The sequence below is a fragment of the Tachypleus tridentatus genome, chromosome 12 (genome assembly GCF_004210375.1).
Source record: "Tachypleus tridentatus isolate NWPU-2018 chromosome 12, ASM421037v1, whole genome shotgun sequence".
Classification (NCBI taxonomy): domain Eukaryota; kingdom Metazoa; phylum Arthropoda; class Merostomata; order Xiphosura; family Limulidae; genus Tachypleus; species Tachypleus tridentatus.
Genome location: NC_134836.1, coordinates 18195746 through 18215999, shown reverse-complemented (window position 1 = coordinate 18215999; position 20254 = coordinate 18195746). Strand labels below are relative to the sequence as shown.

The 20254-nt window shown below is 34.6% G+C and overlaps 1 protein-coding gene across 2 annotated transcripts in view; it reads right to left on the bottom strand.

Annotated features, from left to right (window-relative positions):
- The window catches only part of LOC143235044 (CD63 antigen-like), a 35665-nt gene extending 16280 nt beyond the window's left edge, over positions 1 to 19385 (bottom strand). For both annotated transcript variants that reach the window (XM_076472796.1, XM_076472797.1), the window contains exons 1-3: positions 19233 to 19385; positions 16370 to 16549; positions 11556 to 11627 (exon numbers count right to left, since the gene is read on the bottom strand). In XM_076472796.1, the coding sequence (XP_076328911.1) occupies positions 11556 to 11627; positions 16370 to 16549; positions 19233 to 19295 (315 nt within the window). In that variant the 5' untranslated portion in view covers positions 19296 to 19385. The remainder of the gene's footprint in view (positions 1 to 11555; positions 11628 to 16369; positions 16550 to 19232) is intronic.
- Between the last annotated feature and the right edge of the window lie 869 nt (positions 19386 to 20254).

Genomic DNA, 20254 nt, shown 5'->3' with positions numbered 1-20254 from the left:
TTAGAATACGAAAATCAGCAATTCACGTGATAACAACAAGTGATATAAAATACAGGTTGAATGTCATATGTGACAACTAAAGATTGACATAATTTGGGGTTTATAAGGTCACCCAAAATTATCACGTTTGGGAAGAGTATGTGACAGTTCCTTTTTGCAGAAAACATTCATATACTATATTATAAAACTGTGTACAAATCAGAAACTTAGAGCTTCCAAGATAGGAGTACCATTTGTACTTAACGTCATTGGAAAACAAATGTACATGGTTAAACCTGGAGTTCTAGAACTATCCAGAAGGAGACTTGTAACAAATTTTATTCTACCCATATTGCTTGCAGTGTTTTGTATCAGGTGAAAATCTACGAAAACAAAGATCAGTGGCAATGGTCCTCCATGTATCACAGCAAAAGTTGCAATATAATAAGGAAGGTTCTTTCTTTGTAAAAGCAACACAATCCACGTGTTTACAATTTGCTTCCACAACATATCCTTTCACTTGTCGCATATCCCAACCAGCTGTAGAATGAAATGAGTATTTATGCTATTCCATACATACCGACACAGCACCTAATAAGTTATGTACGATCAATTTGCTGAAAAGGGGTGTTGAAAAACTGTCGTTTTCGTACTCTACATAGATTTTGGAAATATCGCAAAGGAGTGGTGTGCTTTGTATGTGACAGGTTTACAACAAAGCATTTTACAAAGGAAATTATACTGCAGGGTTATTGCCAGATAGATCATCACCTGCTGTGGCGAAGTCAAGTGTAACGTCGTGGTAAGATGCTAAAATAATTTTAACATAAAATACTCAACTTTTAAAATATCCAGTTATTAAAAAAAGTTACTAGTTACTAAAGTAAAGTGTGGTGATCGTATAGATTGCTAAACTGAGACAACGATCTATCTTCATTTATTTGCAGCGCATATAATCTCCGTTAATAAGTTCGTGATACATCCAGTAAATTGATTATCAAAAGTTTTCTTTATAATCCGAAGCAGATAAGGCTAATATTTTTTAAAATTTTCGTTTTTGCAAAGATATGTATAAAAATTTAGAAAATTTCCAGCATTAGCTTTCTATCGTTTTGTTAAAGATCTCGCATTAGTAGATGTATCTTTGTTTATGTATATTTTTCATTCTGAAATTTTTTGATTTTTTTGAATATGTATTTTTATTTTCTAAAATTGTCCGCTTAAAATAGAAGCTTGTTTGTTTTTTGGAATTTCGCACAAAGCTACTCGAGGTCTATCTGTGCTAGCCGTCCCTAATTTAGCAGTATAAGACTAGAGGGAAGGCAGCTAGTCATCACCACCCACCGCCAACTCTTGGACTACTCTTTACCAACGAAAAGTGGGATTGACAGTACATTATAACGCCCCCACGGCTGGGAGGGCGAGCATGTTTAGCGCGACGCGGGCGCGAACCCGCGACCCTCGGATTACGAGTCGCGCGCCTTACGCGATTGACCATGCCGGGCCTGAAATAGAAGCATGTTAAATAACTGTAAACAAAGATCAATGCATTATAACACTTTTCACTGTATATATGAAATATTTAATCTATTTACATTTCCTGTACTTTCACAAAAATGTACAAACTAGCTGTAAGTTAATTTATAAAGTTATACATATCGTAAAAATGATCTTATTGAGTAGTAACAAACAGTGCCGAATATTCGTACATTTAAAAACGGTTTTTATTACACACTGACTCTTAGATATTACAGATATGATTAGCCTATTGTCATGGAGACCGCCAGCAAGATAAATACCTATCACAAATTATTATAACAAATACTTCCTTACGTATTGTTCTGAGGTAGTACGTGTAGATAGCTTTAGTGTCTTGTACATTCTTCGCTACAATCATAAACAATCCAGTTTATCTGTTAATTTGACTTACTCCAAGTCTGCAAAGTGTCTTATCTGTGTCATATCTGTTCTGGAGTGCTGCATTCAACATACATGTGAAACACAAAAAAAAATCGATGTTTATTTTTTTAATATTTGCTTTTGAATTAAGAAATTAAGTAATGTATAATATGAAAAGTTAAATTATAATCTACAGTTTAATATCAAATTTATGATATAAATTCATAAAATAGTAGTTCAATAAAATTTTGAATGCGAATTAGCAAACACGATGACATGGCTTTTGTCCCGTGACCGTCATGATAAGAGTTAATTTGACTTACTGCAAGTCTAAACAAAGGGCTATCTTCATTATATCTGTTCTAGAGTGCAAACTCTCAATTCTAGAGTTATAAACCCTTGTATATATCAGTGAGAAACTAGTGTAATAAGTTGAGTTCCACCCTTTGATTCAACTGTAGATAGGGTACAAACAGCCTATTGTGCAATGTTGTGTTTAATAAATGTTACGTTGTGTAATTTATCACGAATTTGTTTGTTTGCTTTAGAATTTTGCACAAAAGTACACGAGGGCTAGCTGCGTTAGCCGTCCCTAATTTAGTAGCGTAAGACTAGAGGGAAGGCAGCTAGTCATCACTACCCACCTCCAACTCTTGGGATAATCTTTTACCAACGAATAGTGGGACTGACTGTCATATTATAACGCCCCCAATGTTAAAAGGACGAGCAAGTCTGGGATGACGAGGTTTCGATACCGCAACCCTCAGATCACGACTTGAGCGCCCTAACCACCTGGCTATGAGAAGCCTTTTTTCCCGGGACGAGTCTCTGATTTATTATGTTGCGTGTATTAACGTATTATGATTTCGAAAAGCCAAACATTTTAATTTTAATTAAAAAGTTTATTGAACTTGGATATGTATCAAATTTATATTTGCCAACAAGATTGTTACACAAAGTTTTCTTTCACAACACAAATGTATTTTAATATACAACAACAATGCAGTTTATAATAACGATTATTACACATAGTTATTACAAATTATTCATATGAAAAATGTTCACAAACTCACAAACAATATTTAGTTTTCTGTCTGATGTGGAACTAAATATTTTATCAACGGTCCAAATCTACAAGGCACAAATTATTTTTATGTTGTTACACAGATGCCCTTCACTTGACGGGAATGATAGCTAATTCTATTCTTGTTTGGTCTAACGTGGTTTACAAATTCGCTTTCTATCGAGAAAGATATCTAATGTCCTTGTAGAAATACTAACGTCCAAAATTAACTCTCTAGAGAAGAACGGTTCGTAATGTTCAAAATACATAAATGTTGCTGGCCAAATTCTGTAGTTTGTTTTCCGATTAATAAGCGTTAATCACAGTTTTCAAGGCTTATGGTATACTAACTGTAACTGACAAAAACAATATAAAACTGTCTCTTGGCGGGTCAGTTTATGTAGTTTAGGGCAAAATTCTCGAATGATTCGTAAAACTTCGAGAATCTTCTACAAATTTAAAGAATAGATGGGACTTGCGTAATACATATCCAACAATATATGGCACATGCCTGAAAGTGAAACAAACGTGGGTATTAAGATAAATGTACAATGGTAAATCTGTTACATAAAAAATCAAAAATTGCTAAGTTGATTTACACCAACTTCGAATATTTACACACGGTAAAATACTGCTTTTAAAAATATTTACAATACATTTTATATTGTTTTGCAGCTTGGTTTGTTTGTTTGTTTTTTGAATTTCGCACAAAACTACTCGAGGGCTATCTGTGCTAGCCGTCCCTAATTTAGGAGTGTAAGACTAGAGGGAAGGCAGCTAGTCATCACCACCCATCGCCAACGAATAGTGGGATTGACCGTAACGTTATAACGCCCCCACGGCTGAAAGGGCGAGCATGTTTGGCGCGACAGGGATGCGAACCCGTGACCCTCAGATTATGAGTCGCACGCCTTAACACGCTTGGCCATGCCGGGCCTTTTACCGATTGGTGCTATCACGAAGTTATGGTTACTAAGATCATACTTTGCCTTTCTACATATTGTTTATTAAAATACTAACTATCGATAATATATCTTGTTTATTTCATCATTAAGTCATGCCTCTGATGTTTTACTTTTTGAGCTACGCTAAACATTGCATTTTGATTACTATTTACAAGCATTGGTATCAGCACTTAGGGACAAGGGATTTTTATTATCATTACTCTTAACAAGAGCAAGAAAGGTGATTAATTGTTAACATACTTTGATTAGTTTTGTGTATATATATATATATATACATGTACTGCAAACCGTTCTGTTTGCCGTTTGTAAAGTTACAAGCGCAGGCAGCTCAACATTCACTTTCGAAAGCCCGGCATTGGTCAGGTGGTTAGGGCGCTTACCTCGCAATCTGAGGGTCGCTGGTTAAAGTCCCTGTAGCCATGTGGGTGTTATAATATGACGGTCAATCCCACTATTCATCGGTAAAAGAGTATCACAAGAGTTGGCGGTGGGTGACTAGTTTCCTTTCCTCTAGTATTTCCATGCTAAATTAGGGACGGTTAGCATAGGTGGCACTCTCGTAGCTTTAGGCAAAATACAGATAAATAAACAAAAACCTTTGAAATGATAAGAGATCAAGTATATTGATGTCAAAGTTTATTTCGCAAACAGAATATTTTACACTAAACTGTTAGAATTAACCACACTATCATTCACATTTCAAAATGTGAAGTAATTTGTAATGTGAAGAATAAACATGTGGATTTACTGTATGTTATTGCTGAATGACTGAAATGCTCAGCAATTACTTTTTGCGGTAGGCGGTATAAATAACGCAGAACTTTGAGTGAAACTACACCCTTGTGAAAATTAATTGAAACAAAACGGAAAATTACAATTTTTTTCAATTTTTGCGTTTTATTTCTGAAAATTCAAATATTACTCACAAATTAATACGTGATATGACCGCCTTTATTTTTCAGAAGATCATTAATCTGCTTTGGCATCGAGTCCACGAGTTGACTGCAATCTTTACTAATTTTAGATCGCGGTACCACACTTCAATAAGCTTATCTTTCGTAGTACAGTCTTTTCCCTGAAGTCTTTCTTTACAAATCGCCCAAAGATTTTCAATACGATTTAAGTCCGGAAAGCTTCCAACCCAGTCCAGCACCTTTATTTGCGTTGTAGTCATAAAATTCTTCACAAGTTTCGATGTGTGGCACGGAGCCAGATCTTGCTGAAAAATGCCAGATCCATCTGGAAATCTCTTTTTCAATTCTAGAACGACTCTTCTCTGCAAAACTTCGATGTACTGTGGTCCTCGCATCATACCTTCTACGATATGTAAGCCTTCGACGCCATAGTAGCTGAAAAAGCCCCAAAACATCTCTTTCAAGGGATGTTTTACGAACTGATTGATGTGAGATTCTCAAAGTTTCTCACCTGGAGATCTGCGAACATGCAGACTTCTTTGGCCCTGTACGAAGAAATGAGACTCGTCACTGAATAACACCTTCCTCCATTGTTCTTGCGTCCAGTTCTTGTATTTGAGAGCCCATTGATACCGTTTTTGTTTTCATTGAGTTGGTAAGGAGTTGTTTTTTGACTGGTCTCCTTGCCCTTTTAACGCAATTTTGAATGACGTAATATTCCTCAAAATTTCGTCATATATCCCAAAAATAGATCTACCGTACTGCAAAACACAGCTATTGACGCCGTCTGTGTGAAAAAATGACTATTAAAGAAAATCAGCGGGTCCAGCAAGCCTACACCGGCCGTCATGTTGAAAATATTGTAAAATGACCATTTGTTTCAATTAATTTGCACAAGGGTGTAAGATTTCAACGCAGTTGCCTTTTACAAAGTCAATGAAATAACTTAAATTGATAAGTTAAATTAAATGTTTCTCGTTACTGGAAGAGGGGGTACCCTTCAGCTAGATTAATTTAATTTTTTCCGTCATTGGGGCGGGTACTTTTGCTTGGGTTCAATGGTATGAAATCAATACCCACACCAGGTTCTGTAGGAGTTTCAGTTACTTTAAAATACACCTTAAAAACAAATGTTGTTAATTTTGGGTATGAACTCAGTTTTTATTTCGTAAATGTCTACAGTTAAAATGTCAAGGCCATGAAAAAGCAAAAGAAAGACAACTGAAACGAAGGTTTACTATTGTGTTGGAATTTACAATATTTAATCCGAGTGACATCTTTTGTTAAATAGTAAAATCAAAAAATATTATGGTTCAGATATAGCCTATCTTTATTTTGAACTACTGACTTGAGCCAGTAGGTAGCCAGCAGCATCCTGCAGCTGAAAACGTAAAGCATATTCAGAGGCATCAGATCTCGAACCTTGGATCCTTTGATTCATAGCTCAGTATGTTATCTACAAGCTCTTACGGTTTTGTACCATATATGAATATTTGAAAAAGTTTTCTTTTCTATTATAAAACAGAAATATTCGACACTAAGCAATTTCCCACTATAAAGAGTGAATTGCAGGTGGATTCGGCATGACAGAATATGTTTTTTTCAACTGTACCCTACCAGAATTTAGATATAGGAGCTGAAACAATCTAAAATGATATACACGAGATACGACATAAGTTATGACATATTAGGCTCCGTTATAAATTGCCATCTGATCAACAACTTGCTCGATCTTTACTCGTAACGATAAAGATTCAACCTAAATTTGTAACTTTTGTGAAATGCAATTTTGGAAGAAAAAACAACGAACTTGGAAAGATCTAGTTGCTAAAAACTCACTTTATGATTAGATAAGTTCTCTGATACTTTCTACAGTCAAATAAGTTATTTGTGTGAAACACAATGTGGTTTCAGAGATATATAATATACATTCCACCGCTACATTAAGCCTAGTTTTCTTCTTTCAATTTGTCTTTGCTTCCCAGTTTTACTAACGAAAGATGGAATTTCACGAAACTGACATAACTCAGTGACAAGTGGTGAATCTGTGCTAGCCGTCTCTAATTTAAAAGTGTAAGATTAGAGAGAAGGCAGCTAGTCATCACCACCCACCGCCAACTCTTGGGCTACTCTTTTACCAACGAATAGTGGGATTGACCATAATATTATAACGGCCCCACGGCTGGGAGGGCGAGCATGTTTGGCGCGACGCGGGCGCGAACCCGCGAATTACGAGTCGCACGCCTTACGCGCTAGGCCATGCCAGGCCAGTATTCATATCTAGTATTCTAAACATCTTGTCTGCTGATGACGCATAAGAATAAATTAGATGCATCATTGCAACGTATTGTTAAACCCTTATATCAATTTCGGTTCACTGTGGTGAGTAAAACACAATACCTATTTCAAGCAACCTTCCGACGGTGGCGGAGCCCGATTTAATGACATGCCTTCCGTAACGTGTGACTGAGGTTCAGTTATATTGACAACATAACCTAGAGAATGAGGTCTGTACGTCTATACGCAGTTTAAGGATTAACCTATGTTTTGCGTACAATACCACGTACATCAGGGTATGAGTGAAATATGTATCCGTTGTTGTATGCCTTTCTACAAACTAATTGTAAGCATAAGCAAGGCTATTGAGGCTTACGGCTTCTTTCATACTCGCCAACAAGGTAAGGCAGATTTTACTAATGTTTACTGACACTCTTTTTGTCTCTAATTAACTTTGTGTAATATAGATTTTGTATCATATTGTCTTAAATGAAAACAAAATTACGCCGTTAAATATAAATTCAAGGTTTTTAACAGGTAACTAGTTTAAAACATTCAAGTGTCTTTTGTCTTTCTCTTCATCAACCGTACTTTGTTGTACGCTTCTGGGACTTAGAGTTGTACCTAAACGTCACATGACGAATATGCGCAAGATTCGTTGCGTGATGGTTATAATTTTTTGGGTCGAAATGCTCATAGAAGATACATTTCAGAGATCAATATCAAAAGCAACTGATCAAAATAGAGCCCAGGGGCTTTCTAGTTATCATTAACAATTAAAAATCTAATAATAAGTCAGATCACATCCTTTTGAGTTAATTGAAGACTGTGATAATACATCACGACCTCTTTATTAGTGATATCAAATACACATAATATTAATTAGTTCAAGTTAGAAATATCATGTTATAATGCACTTTCAAGCAAGTATCGATTTTCAGCAACTACAAACTAACGATAAAAATTATTGTATGTACGTAATTTAGTCTAATGTTATAATAACTGTATGATTGAACAGTAAGCGCAGGAATTCATAACGCTAAAACTCGGATTTATTTCGATACCTGCTGTGGGCGAAGTGCAAACAACGAACTGTGTACATTGTACTTAATCCTCTTTTATACCTGATTTACTACGCTAAAATAAGGGCTTCGATTCCCATCGGTAGACTCGGCAGATAGCCCAATGTGGCTTTGCTATAAGAAAACACTATTATACCTTGTAACGTACAGGTAAAAGATGTATCTTTCTTGCTCAATGCACATATAAATATTCCAGTTCCTCAGTCAAATGCTCTTACTTTCAGGTAAAAATAAACTTTAACAAAACTATATTTCAAGAAAACACGTTTATGCAATACAGACCAAAATAAGTAAGAAGTCCAAATAAAACATTTTTTCTAGTGTATTTTAATAATACTTCCATTAGAGGGGGTGACAAGAAACAAAGAGAAAGTAGTGCTATCTGGTAGCAATAATATTTTAATATTTGGTTTAATTTTTAGAAAAAGTAAATAATAGTCATTCACAGAAATTACCCCAACACTATCAAAAATAAAACGAAAAAATTAATTTAAATTTCATTTTCGTAGTATGTCATAAAAAGATGTTAGAACAAAGTTTCAAAATAATATAAGAATAGTAAGCATTTGTGTGTGTGTGTGTTTTTATAGCAAAGCCACATCGGGCTATCTGCTTAGCCCACCGAGGGTAATCGAACCCCTGACTTAAGCTTGTAAATCTGTAAACTTACCGCTGTACTATCGGGGGACGTAAGTATTTGTAAAGGGCACTTTATCATCAGAGGGTGGAGAAAAACAAAAGTTAGAAAGATTGTTAAAGACCCGAAGCATTAACTTTCGTCTCTGTTACAAACGGGATATATAAATATTATAATACAGCGGAAAAAGTACGGAATAAAGATATATTTACTAAAAAAGAAGAAATTTGTTCCAGGACAAAAAAGAAAAAATAAAAGATTATAATAACAGGAATTTATGTATGTTAAGATATGTATAAAAGTGAAGTTTTGTTTCCCACGTCTTTTTCCCAAACGTTCAGTGTTAACATATGTGTATATACTAGTTATAAACGTAGACCGACAGGTTTGAGGACAGATGACCCAAAAGCTTATGATATATATACGCTACATAGCCAAAAGTATGTGGACACCCCTTCTATTCAGTGTGTTCGGCTATTTCAGCCACACCCATTGCTAACAGGTGCATAAAATCAAGCATACAGCCATTAAATCTCCATAGACAAACATTAGCAGTAGAATGGGTCGTAATGAAGAACTCAATGGCTTTCAACGTGGCACTTTCATGAGAGCCACCTTTCCAACAAGTCAGTTCGTCACATTTCTGCCCTACTAGAGTTACCCCGGTCAACTGTAAGTGCTGTTATTGTGAAATGGAAACGTCTAGGAGCAACAACAGCTCGGCCACGAAGCGATAGGCCATATAAGCTCACAGACCGGGACCGCCAAGTGCTGAAGCACGTAAAAATCGTCTGTCCACAGTTACAACACTCACTACCGAGCTTCAAACTGCCTCTAGAAGCAACTTCAACACAAGAACTGTTCGTCGGGAGTTTCATGAAATCGGTTTCCACGGCCGAGCAGCCGCACACAAGCCTAAGATCACCATGCGCAATGTCAAGCGTCGGCTGAAGAGGTGTAAAGCACACCTCCATTGGACTATGGAGCAGTGAAAACGCATTCTCTGGAGTGATTTATCACGCTTCACTATTTGACAGTCTGACGGACGAATCTGGGTTTGGCGGATGCCAGGAGAACGCTACTTGCCTGAATGCATAGTGCCAACTGTAAAGTTTTGTGGAGAAGGAATAATGGTCTGGGGCTACTTTTCATGGTTTGGGTCAGGCTCTTTAGTTTCAGTGAAGGGAAATCTTAATGCTACAGCATACAATGACATTCTAGAGAGTTGTGTGCTTTCAACTTTATGGCAATAGTTTGGGAAAGGCCCTTTTTTGTTTCAGAGGCAGAAAGCGAGGTCCATAAAGACATGGTTTGCCGAGGTTGGTGTGAAAGAACTTGACTGGCTTGCACAGATCCCTGATCTCAACCCAATCGAACACCTTCGGTATGAATTGGAACACCAACTGCGAGCCAAGCCTTCTCGCCCGACATCAGTGCACGATCTCACAAATGCGAATCCCTGTAGCCATGTTCCAAAATCTAGTGAAAAGCCTTCCCAGAAGGGTGGAGGCTGTTCTACTGGCAAAGGGTGAACAAACTCCATATTTAATGCCCATGATTTTTGAATGAGATGTTCAACAAGCACATTTGGGTGTGATGGTCGGGTGTCCACACACTTTTGGCGATGTAGTATATATATATATATATAAACACATTGTTGAAGGTTTAATTTCACTCTAGTGTGTTGTCGTTTTTAAGTGTGTTTTGCAGCTGTGAAAAGAAACTGGTGAGGGAGAGCATCGAACAAGAGAACACAAAAAGTAATAAACAAATTAGTTAAAACTTGAATTTCACCTGGAGTATAGAACAAACAAGTTCAGAGTTTAATAAGATGATCTAAGTGTATTGTTACGTATTTTGTCGTGTTGATTTGCTTTCCCCTTCCTTCAACGGCACAGCAATATGTCTGCAGACTTATAATGCTAGAAACCGGGTTTCGATACCCGTGGTGGGCAGAGCACAGATAGCCCATTTTTTGGCTTTGTGCTTAATTATAAAGAAACAAAAATAATTTGCCTTTTCTTTGTACTTCACTAATATTGCAAGTTCTAACAGAAATAATTTACTATGTTGCCACCTAACTTTGATGTTATAACAAATAACGTTTGTCATGTTGTAAAACAGTGTGAATTAATGTTCCTAAAAACACTGCGTTTTCAAGTTCGCGCATTGCTCACGTCAGCATCATAATGTAAATTTAGGATCCTAATGTACACACGAGTCACTTAACGTTATTATATAAATGTAGCACACAATTTCACACGTTAGTAATGTAAGATCATTATTCAAATTTAGTACACTAATTTACACGTGATTTAAATATTTTTACATAAACGTAGAATATTAATTTACACACTAGTCACGTTTAGATTATCATACAAATTTAGAATACTAATGTTATGGCAGTCTAGCCTACTTTTTTCGTGGCTAGACATGGCCAGGTGGTTAAGGCATTCGACTCGTAATTCGCGGGTTCGAATCCCCGTCACACCAAACATGATTGTCCTATCAGTCGTGGGGGCGTTATAATGTGACGATCAATCCCACTATTCATTGGTAAAAGAGTATCTCAAAAGTTGGCGATGGGTGGTGATGACTAGCTGCCTTTCCTCTAGTCTTACACTACTAAATTAGGAACAGCTATCGCTAACAGCTCTTGTGTAGCTTAGCGCAAAAAACCCCGAAAGAATAATGACAACAAACAGACAACACACACACATATATGTATGTCGTACTTACATCCTTGTAGAAAAAAGCTGTTATACTACCTCCTACGTTCAGGATAAAGGTGATTGAAAGAAAAGCAGCAAACTATGGGGAAAAAAACAACAAACAGAATTAGTGCATGACATCATCATGAATGATGTTGGTGGACTAAATTGAAATACACATATATCTTGTGAAACATTCCTGAGTGTGAATACATAATGATGTAATAAAGATACGAACTTAATAACCAGTATTTTAAGTATTTTTTATTTTGTCAAGAAAAGAAACTTTTGTGAATATGTTCTTTAGAAACATTCATTTGGTAGAGTTTTTAGTAATTAAATATTTCATTTTTTATTGAAGTCGGATCTGAGACAGAAAGGAACCATGGAAATACATTTTTCTCTAACTTGTATCTTGTAATTAAGCCTTTTATTCGAGATATCAGAAAAGTCTAAGGTTAGTGGTATAGAGATGTTTTACAAATAAAAAGTTAGTTCTTCAGAAATACACATCATTTTCCAGTCATTAAACTAGGTGTGCAAGTTGTGTGTATGTGCATTTGTTTTCTCACAGCAAAGCCACGTTTAGCTATCTGTTGAGTCCACCGCTTATGCAAGGAACACGAAGCTGTTAGCTCAGAGAAACTACTCTGCTGCAGTTAAAATAGCCAATATAAAACACAGATTTGGTTTTTATGTCATATTTTGTTCTTAAACTCAAATTTTGAAATCCACAAATAAATGAGAAGTTGTTGTTTGACATATTACTTTTTATTAGTAATATAGGAAACAAAAAACATAATTTGTTTAACCGGTTATTCAAATGATGTGTAGAAGGTTAATTGAACAATGATTGCCACATGATGGTCAGTAGTAAGTTTACGAATTTTCAATGCTTAAAAAAAGGGTCTCAACTGTATAGTTTTGCAGCAAAAATCACTAACAATAATGATCAAATTAAAAGCTATTCTAAGTATTGGAAGGAAAAGCGTTAGAAAAATTAGCTATTATATGGTGCCATCTGACGGCTGTCCTGTCTCCTGTGTTTGTTATTCAAAATTAATTTCAACATTTGTTTTATGACTACTATTTAGGACCTTTAAACATTACACGAGAACCTCTGGCGTAGGTAGACCATGTTGTAACCACATTGCGTGTAATATGATAAGTTTGCATTCAGTTATCTACAGGTAGAGTGGCTGTGTGATGTAATATATTTTGTTATCACACCTGAAAACTGTTTCTAGCCAGATTAAATTAAAATATCTGCAATAAGCAGATCAAGGTCAAAGTTATATTCAGTGATGATCTAACACTGATGTAAGATATTTGGCACACACAAACGATAGACATTTTACCATAAACTAAAAATTAATAATCATGGGACACGGCTCAAGTAATACATAATTTTAATAAACATAAACAAAATTCCAGGTGCATAAAAGAGTTCACAAATGTATTTAAGTACAAAGTAGCATGTTTTGGAGAACATTTACGTTTGAAATGCGATCAATGTGATATAAAAATTCTACAAATATCAATAAAACTCTACATAAAGTTTTTCAGTAATTTTTATATCATGCATATTTTCTATGGGACTGTGATACATAGCTTTATACTGTCAGTTGAGGTTTGTGTTTTGGTGTGCGCCCCCTGAAGAAGCTGTAAAACGAAACGTTGAGTGTTTAATTAAATATAAATAACATTTTGATGTTATTAGGTCGTTTTTTTCTAGTATTGATAGAATAACGCTGAGTTCTTTGGGTCTGGCATGACTAGGTGGTCAGAGCACTCGACTCAAAATCTGAAGGTCGCGGGTGCGAATCCCCGTCACACCAAACACACTCGCCTTTTCAGTCGTTGAGGCGTTCGAATGGTACGATCAATCCGACTATTCGTAGGTAAAAAGTAGCTCAAAAGTTGGCGGTGGATGGTGATGAATAACTGCCTTTCCTCTAGTTTTTCACTGCTAAATTAGGAACGGCTAGCTCAGATGAATCTAATGTAACTTTGTGAGAAATTTAAACCAAATTGAGTTTAATATTTATCTAAAAACGGCTCGTTTGGGTTGAAAACAATTTTTACGTAGAGGAGCGAACAACGTTTCGACCTTCTTCTGTCATCGTCAGGTTTGCGTTTGTTTTTCCAAGTACAAACTTTTAGCTCATAGCTTCATCTTTTGACAGATTTGATATGTAATTATAGCCACGGCTATTGAGGATTCTCTTTTGCTTGTGCATGACAAAAGTAGCTTGTTTGTTTTGTTTTTGTTTTTTTAAAATTTCGCACAAAGCTACTCGAGGGCTATCTGCGCTAGCCGTCCCTAATTTAGCGGTGTAAGACTAGAGGGAAGGCAGCTAGTCATCACCACCCACCGCCAATTCTTGGGCTACTCTTTTACCAACGAATAGTGGGATTGATCGTCACATTATAACGCCCTCACGGCTGAAAAGGCGAGCATGTTTGGTGCAACGGGGATGTGAACCCGCGACCCTCAGATTACGAGTCGAATGTCTTAACTCACCTGGCCATGCCGGGCCAGACGTAAGTAGCCGGGATAAATTAATTTCGATATTTTGTAAATTTTTTACAACATGTATTTTTCATCTAAACATTATAATGTAATATTTTTCCCATTACTGTTACCTAAACGATTAAAGATGGCACGTAATAAATGGGTATGTTGTTATATGTAAGTTCAAACTTTATTCAATTTTATTAATTTATTATTTTCAACTAGAGTTTAATTTCTTGCCAAGAAAAAAATTCTTGTTCGCTTTATCTTTAGTTGAAAGCTTTAGAGTGAGCTAACTGCGCTGTTTACGCAGCAGATAATCAAATCTTGGATTTTACCGTTTTAAGTACAAAAACTTACCGCTGATCAACCAAGTGAACCATTAAACTGTTGGATTATGATATGACAACTGTGTTGATTTTTATTATTATGTCTGTGCACTTATAGAATTTTTACTTGAGCTATTATTGATAAACAAATGTATAAAAGTATACGTTTTTGATGAAATTATATTCAATTGATTGCTGAATCAGTCTAACATGGAATGCTCAAAGTACCCACTATCTTATTAGTTCATATATGACATAAATGCTCTTTTTAAAAGTCATTTCAAAGAGAGCACAAGTGTTGTCCAAAGTGTGTTTATTGGAAAGCTTACTAATGCCCACCCTGTCATGAGTAGTGTCAGAAACGTCCCTTCAGTTCTGATTGTGTTATACTTTATCACGTAAAATACAATAAGACGTAACTAATTGTCTTAAACTAATCTAGTAACTAACGTGAAGATAAAAATGAATATGACAGCTATCTTTGAGGAAGTAATTAATATGGCAAACATTATAAAAACAAACAAACAAACATGATAACCATTGTTAAGGAAATCTAACGTGGTAACCGATATAAAGTTAAACATTAACGTGGTAACCGACATAAAGTTAAACATTAACGTGTTAACTGTCCCTAACGAAAGAACCAATTTGGCAACCGTCGCTAAAAACAAATAAATAAACAAAGAAAATCTAATAGTCGTCGTTAAGAAAATCTAATATGGTAACCAACATGAATATAAAAATATTCTTAAAAAACAAAACTGAAGTTATCACTAAGATAAACGTAATCAGATAAAAAACATATAGGAGAAAACACTATGTAAGGCTTACGACTAGATGATGTGTGACTCGAATAATGAAATAAAATTGACAGTCATCGCTGCAATAAACTCAAACAAATACAAATCAATTAAGAGGCATACGACGAGATAAGCTGTGTGACTCACATAATGAAGTAACAGAAAAATATGTTAGTTTTCATCAACGTGTGCAAAACTTTGGTGAATAGTAGGTGCAAGAGTAGAAATGTTGACAAGAATATTAGATCTTTTGATAAATTATACAAATTAATCTTCTGAAAACAAAGCTATATGCTGAACAAGAGGTAATGTTAAATAAAGCAAGAATCTTTCCTGATTTCTTTACAATCAGACTTTTTTTTGTAATTCAAGATATTTTATTTGCTTTCAATCAGAAATAACCATAATATTTTCCATACTTTTTTTCGAAAATTATGTCACTTGGTAATCAGATAGTGACAAAAACATAACAGTTAGTAACTGAAACAGAAAATAAGTATTAACTTCATATTTCTTAAAAACGTTTTGACATTTTTTAAAAGCATCTACAGTTGGATATCTTGTGTCATTTGTTTCATGGTCTTTCATTATTCTAACTTAGTGTTTTAGTTTTATATACTATGTCCAATTGGCTTACAATGTCAGTACTGTATGTATGAAACAGTATGTGTTTCACCATATTATGTCATATTGTCTTACACTAATGGAACCTAATGTCTTGTTTCTCCATACAGTGTCCTATTGGCTTACATTATTTAAACCCATTGCCGTGTCTGATCCGTAGTGTATATTGTGCTGGCTTACATTATTTGCTAGTCTCAGCTTTGTCCAAAAACAGCTTTTATACCAGGACGTGATATCACATACAACAACAAAAGGTAGTTTATAACTATTTTATGAAGGATTGAAAAACATGACTTTTATTTATAATTATGGAAGTTTTTCCTGATATGAAAATACGATTGACAAATATTTTACAGTAACTTTTGGAATTGATCTTTAGTTTTAAGTTTTCACATTTGTGTAACATTTTGACCAATTAAACAAAATCTGGAGTCTTTCTCAACATGTTTTTGGTACAATTAAAAAAAAATTCAGTCAACTTTTATCTTACAGTAACGTATAGAAGAAACAAAACAATATATTAAAATAAAGTAATTTTGATAATTCTCAGAATTCCTTAAGAAGATCGACTTACCGTTTTAAGTGCCCACATTTTATTTTCATAGATTCCATAGCAACCTATCAAAACAATAATTAATAGGATAGAACTGGCTGCTATGAATAATGTGAGAGTAGAATAGTTTCCTGTCTCATAGTATTTAGCAAAGGTGGTGTAGGAAGTTATCACTGAATATATCATGAAGACATCAGATACCTGAAATAAATTTGTACAGAAAGCTTATGAAGAACTCATGTACAATGAAAGCAAAATACACTTTGATCCCTTTTTTGTGGGAAACCTAACTTGGACTAAATCAACACAGTTAATCAATAATTTGATAACGTATGTAATTAAGTTTTTGTAGTGCATATAACCTTCTTTCTTTAAGCAATTACGCCTTTGTTAATTTGTTGAATTTTGCACATAGCTACTCAAAGGATATTTGCACTAATCGTCCCTAATTTAGCAGTGATAGACTAGCAGGGAGATAAATAGTCAACCCCACCCACCGCCAACTTTTAGGCTCCTCTAACAAATACTTAGATTGACAATCTTTTTATAACATCCTCATGGCCGTAAGGACGAGCATGTTTCTTGATGGGATTCGAACTTGCGACCTTCAAGTTGCAAGCCGAGTTTCCTAACCATCAGGTCATGCAAAGGTCACCATTGCGCATGCAGAATGGTTGATAAATATTGGATTCCGAACATGATGACTGAAGTTAATTTGCACATGAATTAATTCATAGATTTATACGTGTTCTTACAATCAATCTTAAAGTAAATGATTCCAACAAATCGTCTCTTCAAATTAAGTTTTACTTAAGTAGCATTTTTTGTTTTTTGGAGTTGTGTGTGAATATTCACATTTATGCATGCAATCCTACATCTCTCAAATATACCCATTACACATTTTCTGTTTTATATCTCTGGCTTTTCGTGAAGGCATATAATGAACTTCTATTAATATGTGGTTACCTGTCAGAAATATTCATTGTACTACATACTGTGTTCAAAGTACTGTTCAGCTGCACTTCTACAACTTTTACTTCAAGTTCTAACAAGCCAACTTTAATTGATAGTTCAAAAATCTATATGTAATAAGATATCCAATTTATTACAGCATTAATAAATCTTTAGCTTTTAGAGTCAATTCAAAAGATTTAGCGTTCTTAGCAAAGATAGTTAAGAATCTGTGCATTCAACACATGTATACAGCTCCTGGACTATTTTCTTAAGAAAGAATTATTTATTAAGCATTTTAAATCTTCCTTTAATTGCGTATTTTTGTAAATTTGTCTCTGCTGACCCAAATATAAACCTTTAACTTAAAAAATAAACTAGTATTGTGTACACTAATAGTTTATTCCGCTTACATCTGAGTGATGTCTTTTTGATAGCCGATGAGAAACTTAAAAAGATATATGTAAATGAAATCTGACAAGCCTGAAATGTCTTAGTTTGTTTTGTTTTGAATTTCGTGCAAAGCTACGCGAGAGCTATCTGCGCTAGCTGTTCCTAATTTAGCAGTGTAAGACTAGAGGAAAGGCAACTAGCCATCACCACCCACTTACAACTTTTGGGCTACTCTTTTATCAATGAATAGTGTGATTGACCATCACTTTATAATGCCTCCATGGCTGAAAGGGCGAGCGTGTTTGGTGTGACGGGGATTCGAACCCGCGAAGTATGAGTCGAGCATCTTAACCACATGGTCATACCGGGCCTTAAATGTCTTAGAATAAATGCTCTTATTTAAAAATATAAATTCACTTGTTCTTGTTCTTAGCTCATAGGATTTTATTGCTTTTCCTAACTAAAATCCCACCTTCACTCCCCAAAAAAAAGAGAAAACACAGTCGAATGTTTTAATTATTTTTCTGATTTCCTATATTATTATTCTCTAGCTATTCAAAATTAAATATTCCTTTTCGATAAAGTTCTAAGTTTTTCTGCTCTAAATGTACCATATTAGAGTTTTCAGAATACCAAGGCCATTCACTGACTCATTTTAAAATTGAGTTTCAATATTCGTGGTGGAAAAAGAAGGGATAGCCTACTCTGCACAGCAACAAGCACAACGAGTCATAATCCTAAGCTTTGAATACCTTCATATAGTCAGTTGTTTTCAGAAATGTGCCTACGTGTAGAAGCAACATGTAATAAGTATTCTGTAATAAGAAACAGTTACATTGTGTCTGGAGTGTGAATTCTTTTGAGCTACAGATATTCAAATTAGTAAATTTACACTTATCCAAAACGTTGGGGTCTTCCGTAGATTTAGATGCATTGCTGTTATCATATAAATGTTTAACACTTGTGACGAATTAAAAAAAGGTGAGTATTTTCGTGTGGGTAAGATATTCACTGCTTTAACCTTAAAAATATTCGTTTGCAAGGTTAATATTATGTTTTAAACAAAAGAGTTTCAAACATGCAACTTAGTTATACATAAACTTTGGCTAATAGAGAAGAGACTTTCACTTTAAGTCAACTAAAACTTCATATCAGTTTCAATTTCTATTTAATGGTTCATATTCTAGTATTTGTTATTTGATGAAATAATTATTTCACACGCAATGAGGTTTTTGAGAAAATAATGTTGGAAAAACTTCAAAGTAATGTTTCATAAAAATAAATTAACATCTAAAGTATTGTGACATACAGTTTATCACTGTTTTTTTCCATTGAATACGATAATGTAAAACTTATTTTAAAGAACAACAACTACATAATAATGTATTCCACACTGTACAAAATTTTAAATTGAAAAATATCAAAAATGGGATAGAAAAAATGCATTGTTAAAATTGATGCAATTCTTCTATCCTATTTTAGCCGTTTTTTGGATTTTAAACTATCTAATTTAATATATTGTAAAAATAATAAACCTTACCAAACAAATACAGCTGATAAAATAGAGTAAACATTTTGAAGGTGTCCTGGAACTAAACTTCATTTTTGAATTTTATCCAAAATAAATGAATTCTTTACCTTTAGAAAGTTTGGAAGTCACACTTTTAACTTGATTGTTGTTTTTAAAGCACAAACTATTATAAATACTTCCAGCAATAAACTAAACAAGTTCTGATTGGGCGTAATGCCGAACGTCATCTTAGTCATGCGTTGTACATACAAAGAAGTGTGTGATAACGAAAGTACATCTGTGAGTTCATTCATCGATTGAAACTAAAAGAGGTATTGTAATACAGTTATTAACCGAAAAAATAAAAGGAAGAAAAACAGGTATATATATTTATATATATATATTGTTTTTCTTCTGATGATCAGTAATAAAACTAATAATATCATTTTATTTAAACTTTCATGATGACGAGAAACCCACTTAAAGTAAAATTTTATTCTCAAGACGGCTGGTATGGGTATTAAAACTTTAATTAAAATAAAGTATAGAATAACTTTTCGACCTTCTTAGGTCATCTCCAGGTTAACAAAGAGAGTTTGCAACTGACCGTTGCCGGGCACATGACTTAAGGACGAGAGTGTAACGGGCACGGGATAGTAGGGGCGTTGTAGTTAGTTAGTTTGTTTTCCGAATTTCGCGCAAAGCTACACGAATGCTATCTGCTTTAGCTGTCCCTAATTTAGCAATGTAAGACTAGAGGGAAGGCAGCTAGTCATCATCACCCACCGCCAACTCTTGGGCTACTCTTTTATCAACAAAAAGTGAGATTAACAGTCACATTATAACGCATCCACAGCTGAAAGGGCATGTTGTAGTTGTATGTTAGGTTATTAATTAATATAGGCATAAAGATGTTCCTTTATATTGGTACAAATTTAGCTTGAGTTGTTGTATAAATAGGACTTTGATTTTGCGTTTGTTTATATTTGTTTCCTTACTTAGTATGTGAGTGTTTTTTATGGTTATCTTGCGCTTATTTGATTTGCAGTATT